The sequence below is a fragment of the Alosa sapidissima genome, chromosome 7 (genome assembly GCF_018492685.1).
Source record: "Alosa sapidissima isolate fAloSap1 chromosome 7, fAloSap1.pri, whole genome shotgun sequence".
NCBI lineage: Eukaryota > Metazoa > Chordata > Actinopteri > Clupeiformes > Clupeidae > Alosa > Alosa sapidissima.
The window spans coordinates 7,102,193-7,110,298 of NC_055963.1; the positions used below are offsets into that span (position 1 = coordinate 7,102,193).

Consider the following 8,106-nt stretch of genomic DNA (forward strand, 5'->3'; position numbering starts at 1 on the left):
TAAGAGTAATTTCTATAGGAAGCAATACTGGAGCAGCTCACATGCATTACATTAACTAGCTACTAGAGGGCAGACACGACTCTTGTGCTTAGACACAAGTCTGGAAGAGTAGCAATAAATGCAATGAAATTTCAATAAAAGGCAATTAAGTAAATAAATAACAAAAACATCTAATGACATACTTCTTTTTTAACCCTATAGCGTAAACAAGCTTTCTGTGTGAAATGCAGTGTGTACTATTTATTTTCCCACCCTGTCTAAGTAAAGCCAAGTGGCACTGGTGGTGAGCTACAGCACAGCGCTGATGCATCATGGGAAGTGAGGGGGGGGGGGGGGGGGGGGGAGCTGCATGAGACTCTCAGGGTTGATTCCGTTAAATGACCAAGCCAACGGAACTAGCAAAGACAAAGATCTTCAGATAGAGGGTTAGCATTGTCATGCTGTTGCAAAAAATAGAGGAAACGGCAAACTGACAGAAACAATATTTAGTTTAATTTTTATCAAAATATAAAGGTCTTGAGAGAGGATAGTGTACAGTCACAGCCTGTGAAACCGACAGTATTGGACAGTAATAAACAGCCCAGGACATCTTTCCACAGCTTTCACCTGTGACTGGGTGATAAGTTGACAAACATTTACTCACAGTTATGTATGCATTAACATAATAGGCACACAGGCACATTATTACACATGTGCATGAGCACACACACACACGCACGCACACACCCACACACACACACACACACGCGCACACACACACACACACACACACACACACACACAAGGAATGATTGATTCAGGTCCAATAAATGACAATGCTGTGCTGCTGCTTTCATATAAACCGTTGTCAGAGGTGCTGCAAGCAGCCTCTGAACAGCACAGAGAGAACAGCATCCTGTCTGTAGGGAAGCATCTGGAGTGGAATGCTGAAGATACCCCGCACTCTCCTTTAGTCACCTGGCATCCACCTGTTCAGCCTATCGCAGCAGGGACCACTTGATCTGCTCTTTGGCTGACTGGAGAACCTGAACACCACAAACGACAAATACAGAAACCGCCATCACTTAAAAATGCATTCAACATATTCAGTTTATATGACATTTATATGCAGCTTTTTATACGAGACTGAGGCATCACCATTTTATCAACTAAAATATCATTACTCGGCAGATCAAGAGAGAATGGCATTTGCATGCAAAATATAGGCACGAAAAAGTTCATATGAAAGCATTTGAGGGAACTGAGTAAAAAGTCAGTATCAAGAGCAAAAACATTTCAGAGCTGTCCATCAAAGTGAGCTCTGCGCGAGCACTCGTCATGTGACCATCACCCAGCCGTGAGAAGTGAGGACATGTGAGGGGGGAATAATTAATCATCTTAATTCGCTGAAGCAAATGCAACCATAACCATAAAGCAGGAGAATGGGGGCAGGTGCGTGGGGTGGGGGAGCGGTGAGTGCAGCCATTAATCAGCCCACGCGGGGAGGGAGGGAGGGAGGGAGGGAGGTGTCCAGCCACTCTGTCAGCGGCCTCTCTCAAACGAGCGCATTAATCAGCTGCCTGCACACTGGCCTCGTCAGCCACAGGGAAACACCGCTGCCAGACACCGGCGCATAATTAGCCAATCACGGTGGGGGCGCGCCAGCGGCTAAGCCCCCTGAGCCTGACCGCTAATGACCACGCACACAGGTTGCATGCGTTAGGCAATCACACGCGCAACGCGTGGTGCAAGCAGCAACACGGTCACAGCAAACGCGTCAAGTGTGTTCATTTGGCTACTCAGGGACCAAGCCTCCACCATGAAAATCACATCCTACTCCAACCCTTTAACTGAGAATTTCTCAGAAGTTGGATATAATTGGAGATTGACGAACGTCCTTTTGGGAGTTGACACTGTAATTAGTTTCCATCCCTTGTAAACTGTCACCATGCAGCATTGTACATCAAGTATAGTATGGTGGAGATTGATGCCTGGAAGTGCCACCATCAGAGTGCATGAGGGTTAAATGGTCTTCTAAATGGAGATATACTGGATGTCACGAGACATGTTTACAATTCCTTAAACATTTTCTCATGCTCTGTTCTTTAACTGAATTTTCTCACAAACACATTCTAGAACTTTCTTAGGCATGCAATCTCTCTTCAGGTGATTTTGAAATGTTCAGCATCAACGATGAGCAACAAAGCCAATGCAGGAGATTTCATCCAAAAGTCTCAAATTTTTTTTGGATTAATTGGTCAAAAGACAATCAAAATATCTAACTGTTAGGACATATTACATACTAAGCACTGTTTATTATTTACACATGGGTAATTCCACCATGTCAACAATGTTTCTTCGAGATAATGATAATGATGATTAAATAAATTGGTGAAAGTCATGTCTAAAAATCAATTTGACATAGTTTGTAATTCAAGCTAACACAAAAGTAGTTTGTCTAAACAACTCTTTGTAGAGTACATACTGTATAATGAGAGGGTTAGAGGCAGACCTCAGCCATCACACATGACTGACACTGCCACTGCCACAACATAACACCAGCCTCAAATGTTCTTCTCATGAGACGCATTGCATTTCACACCCTGAATTTAAACTACTAATTTCTGGTGGACAGCTTGTTGTTGCTTGACAAAAAAGCCAACCACATGATTGCCAGGGCAGAGGGAGAAGAAGATATTCGGATGAAAATGTAGTGCAACAGGCAGCCATCCCTAAAGCCTGACCGAGGGTCACCACAATCTTCACCTTTCTTGGAAAATCGCGGCAGGACAACAAAGAGCAATTCTCACTATCCCCACCTACTTACGTAGCATAGTTAAGAAATTATGTTCCTGCTTGTGTACATTAAAAGTGAAAAGTGTGAGGCTAAACCATATGAGGATAATCCACATAGCAAGCAGAACATTGGGTCACAAAAGCCTATAGCTAATATAGTATAGTATATAGTGTAAAGATCAATAGAGCAAACATTTATTGCTGTGAGCAAAGAGTATATGTGTATGTAATAAGTTAATTATAACTGTTGGCAATAGTGATAAAAAGGCAGTATTTCTCACCTGAGTAACTGTCTGTTCAGTAAGAGGCACATCATCACCCTGAAATACAGAGGAAAATAGCAACATTGCAATTGCATGGCAGAAGAGGGACTAAATTGATACTGACTGGATGTGAACAACAGAACAAATGTACACAATGGGCAGCAGAGCCAGAGGTGAAGGAAAGGGATCTAAATCAGCGGGTCTACAGAGACAGGAGAAGGGAGTTACCCGCAGAGCCACGCGGTGCACCACTTGCTGAGGGTCACTCTCCAGGATCACCCTGTAAAGCAACAGGGAGAGAAGCATGAGGAGCAGGAGAAGGAGTTTAGATTCCAGTTTGTGGGCTTATCACATCGGATATCTTCAGACCTGATTGGCTATACTTTTCCACAAATCCGTCACTTGTGTGAAGCATCGGTGAATCAGGCAGTACATGGCAATTACAACAGGCCTAAGCAAAACCACCGCATGATCATCTGACCAGTCACTGGAAAAAAAATCAAACCACATTTCTGAATGCTCTTTCTGTGTCAAGAAATATAAAGGCCCTGTGAACTGTCATAACTCTGTGGACCTAATGCTGTGATGGTGTGGGTGGTGGACCATTTGTTTAAAGCATGGCTGAACCACAGAGTTGGTGATGGGAAACCAGGAAGATGGCAATCTTCAATCTAGTTATCTTGTCCATTCAAATTCATGTACTGCAATAGTAAAGAAGCATTCCAAAAAAAAAAGTCACTGCTCAGAGGTGGAGAACTGAACAGTTTTAAACTAAATCAGATTTAAAGGATGCAACCGCATTTCCAACCTTATTGCACCTTCCAGTGCACAGCTACTCGCAAGGAAGTTCTACCTTAACAATAGCACCACAGGGCATATAGTGCACCAAGGATTAACTATGGTTTCAGAGGAGAGAAATGGTGGACCACTGCCAAGTTACACCTAAAAGGTCTGCACTGATGCTCTTGCTCTTACTAGCCGTAATTGACAGGAAAACAAATGCTGATCTAAATACACTTTCATCCAAAGGGTCTTGCATGTGATGCAAAATGAAAAACCCTTTAAGAGAACATACTGAGTAAGCAGCTCCAGGAGCTAGGGCTGTGTACAAACACATTTTTACAGCAAACTCACAGAATTACCATCGAAACTGACAAAGACAAAGGCCAGTATCGGGTTCAATTATAACTTCCATTCACAAAATTCTTACGTAGTACGTGGTAATGTAACATGGAGGGAGGTGGCGATCAGAGGGATGGTTTGCGTCACAGTTTGTATTTGAGTCACAGTCTGTCTTTGTTCAGATTAGCCCATTTTTAATGGTCATTTAGATGATAGATAGATAGATAGATACTTTATTGATCCCCAGGGGAATTTCAAATTCAGAGAAGGAAGAAACCACCATATTTCCAGTTCACGGTAGTTTGGTGGCATGCACCAAACGAAGATGGTTTTCCTTCTACGTCATCTTTAAAGTTGTTTGTAGTTTACCTTATGCAACTTTATCACTCCCAATCTCTTCATTACCTGCATGTGATACTTTATACAGTGTTTTATATAGCTACCTTTACAACAGTGTGACCTCTCTAGGCTAACAGTTCTAGTTCCACTCACCCGCCATCAACAATCTCATCCACAGCCAGAAACAGCCCCTCCATGTTCTCCAGCAGGGCTCTCTTCTCTACGTTTTTACTGCATACGTGGAAAAGAGCTGTGCATCAGTGTACACACTTGGGAACATGGGCCATGCCATTTACCAAGGTAGTCTTAAACGTCCCACATACTCGACGCACCCGACCAGTAGCGCGACAATGTGACGTCACAGAAGCGCCGTAACCATTTATACTCGCGCGTGGTGGTCGCAACACTAGTTGCAATATTCTCCTGAACAGAGGTGTCGCTGTTGTGAAAAGACTAACATTAACTACTTACACAGCAGAAGAAGCTGCAGTAAGAAACACCAGTAGCTAGCCTCTGTGATGGTACTTCAGACTTTGGTTGCTACTATTCACAACTACCATCATCATTATCATGTAGTTTCCAAGGTGTGTGCACAGGTAAATAGATAGATAGATAGATGGATATATAGATAGGTACTTTAGTCATCCCGAGGGAAATTTTAATAATTTAAACAGTTTAGTTAGCTAGCTAGCTAGCTAGCAGCTGGCTGAGTTTGTGTAATTTCCTGAAGTGGAAAGAGATTTTGTTCAGGCCTTAATAGATATCCTTTGTTTGAAAATAAATCGTTTCTATTCTTTCCTCTTAATTCCATGTGTTGCAACTCTCACTGGTAACTTTGTTAACTTATCCAGCAAACTATTAAAAATTCACGACTGTAACAAAACACTGCAACTCGCTTGCCCTCGAACTAGTCCATCTTCCTGTTTCCGCCTTGTCGCGCTCGTCTGAAAAAAAATGAGTGGTGCGCTACCTCGCGCTACACGGCCAAAACCCTGGCGCGCCAGAGAGATCTACGTCATTTTGACGTCACATTGTCGCGCTACCGGTCGGGTGCGTCAGGTATGTAGAAGCCTTTACTTACCGCAACATTTGACTGAGTGAGTCGAACAGGCAATTCAGGACTGCCATTAGCATTAGCTGTGGATTGACCAACACTGGTTACAGAGAGACAACTGTGCTTACCAATCAAAAACAGAACACAAAGGAGAATTAAGTTTGTGTGTTTGCTGTACTTACCTCATTTTCATGGGAGCTTCCAATCACATAGAAATATAAATCAATACTACTCTTGTATACCACAGTGAGACCTTCAAGAAGAGCTATCTCACCTGTTTAGCACAAAATAAATTAAAAAAAGACACAACAAAACAAGGCATAAACCATGTTCAGAAACACTGCGATTATTTTCAAGGCTCAGTCTTTTCATGATTGTGCTTAACCAAAATACATTTATTTTTAAAAGCATTTTTCAGCAATGGGAATTCCACATGCAAGTATTTGTGATATTTAGTGTACCAAAAGAATAGGTTCTCACTGTCTGTTCGATGTGTTTTGTTGTAGATGTTCTTCTCAAAGGCTCTCTGTTCCTTTACACTGGGGTATGTCTCATCGTAATACTGAAACAGTTAAAGGTAAAAGTTACAGTTAAATGCAAGATTTCCATGTGGCCAATAACTCTACAGTTGGTTAATAGGGGCTTTACACACTGAGCCTGTGTTTGTATCAGAGACCACACTGTGTTTTCTGATTTAAAATGCAAATCTGGAAGCACATTGCGGTGTCAAATGGAAAGGTGACAGCTGATTCACCTACATGCAAGCAACAGACAAAACATCCCCTATAGGCCTATAGAGGAGCACCTTTGAATTGATTCTTCTTACTTCATTGGTAACCGAAAACTGATTATTAGGCCTGTGGTTCTCAAACATGTTCTGTCATTCCCCACTTTGGAGGTGGGGAATTTTCAAGCTCCACCTGACCCCCATCAACCTGGCATAATGGTATCGTTAAAATATGTTTTTCACATTTTGGTTCCACGTTACATTTCCCGTCTCGATCTGCTGGATCAGATGGTATTCTAATTCATACGTCGGTCTGTTCATGACTATATTTGTGTGTGGCTATTTTATTTTTAATCTTTGAAGGCATTATTAAAGATAGGCACACAACATACGCGCCCCACCTGTCATGTCTCTATTCCCCACTAGTGGAGCTAGGCCAACACTTTAAGAACCACTTTATCAGGCCTACTGCTAAATCTAGAACAACTGTCAGAGAAGCATTCAGTAGTACACAAAAGGCACACTAGCTCTTACCTTGGCATATAGTCTTTCTCCATCATTGTCCATGATCAGGACTGCCTTAACTGTAAGCAAAGAGGGTTCCTGGTAACACAAATCAGAAATATTAACTTTTAAACTTTTTACAGTTAACATTACACATCTTCGACAAAACACAATGAAAGAGATATGGTTTTATGTCAGGCCACGTCACCTCAACATACTGAAGCCTCAGTTTTAGTCGTTATGGTTTCATTTGATTAACGTTGTTAGGCATATGTTTTTCCGTAAAGCATTCAGGAGGTAACATTGCGCTAACTTAGACACCTCTTTAATCTGCTGATCAGCATGGATTTTATACAAAGACCACCATATGTATTGGAAAAAATGTATCGATAGCATTACAAAGATTACATTCGGTTCTTCAGATAACATTTAGTTAGAGATAGTCTTTAGAAAGGCATTTGCTACATATCATCTTACAATTTTGTCTAAGTAATACATTAAATACAGTAAATATTGATGAATAATATGGGCTCCTATCCTAGCCTAGCATTTTTACTGGGGTGACATTTCCGATTCTCAGAATTAGGTTTGCCAGCCAACCGAACAATTCCTAATGAGAAACATGGCCCATTTTCATAAGATAGTGATAAATGTGAGTCTAAAAATGTCCCAATGACTTTACCAAAATTGCGCTGTCCATTGTTGTCGGTAGCTCCTTCAGGTAACTTGGTAAACTAAATTTCATGAGTCCACCAGAGTCCACTGACTTCCCTTCAAAACGGAAACGGAAACGAGAAGGCTACAATGACGCGAAATTAATTAAAAGCATAGAAAGCATAATATGCTAGATTACAAGATAGCGTAGAATACTATATAACATTTATTATGTTATTATATTTGTGTTTTACGCTATAAACATTTTGTGTGTTTTTTTTTTTTTTTTGCATTTTGTTGCTTTATACGTTTAACCAAAGATCCTTAATAGCCTATACACATTTTATCAACCGTCTCTTGTTTAACTATCTAAATTGTTGGCTATCTCTGTCCATTGTCTTGCATAGGCCTAGGCCTACTGCTCTGTGGTAGACCTATTTGACCTATTGAAAAAAAGCTTACTCATGTAGGGTATGCTGTTTGCATATGGAAAATCTTAACAGTTAAAGGCCTTTGGCAGGCCTGCTGTATTCACACAACCAGCATAGACCTAGCCTAGACTGTTAAAAATGGAACGAGTTGAGAATACATATGTTGATTAATGAAAGGAATTGGTGAGGAGATAGTGTAAGGAAGGTGATGATAGTATTTGGCAAGGCAAAAATAGG

At 41.3% G+C, this 8,106-nt stretch overlaps 1 protein-coding gene across 1 annotated transcript; it reads right to left on the minus strand.

Moving 5' to 3' along the window:
• Nucleotides 1-470: 470 nt before the first annotated feature.
• On the minus strand, nucleotides 471-7,590 carry copz1 (COPI coat complex subunit zeta 1). The gene is made up of 9 exons (XM_042099448.1): nucleotides 7,467-7,590; nucleotides 6,815-6,883; nucleotides 6,034-6,115; nucleotides 5,736-5,827; nucleotides 5,581-5,636; nucleotides 4,653-4,730; nucleotides 3,267-3,318; nucleotides 3,057-3,095; nucleotides 471-1,025 (listed from the first exon to the last, which is right to left on the minus strand). Exons 1-9 carry the CDS (start codon nucleotides 7,527-7,529, stop codon nucleotides 978-980), a joined length of 579 nt encoding a protein of 192 aa, XP_041955382.1. The 5' UTR covers nucleotides 7,530-7,590; the 3' UTR covers nucleotides 471-977.
• Nucleotides 7,591-8,106: the final 516 nt, after the last annotated feature.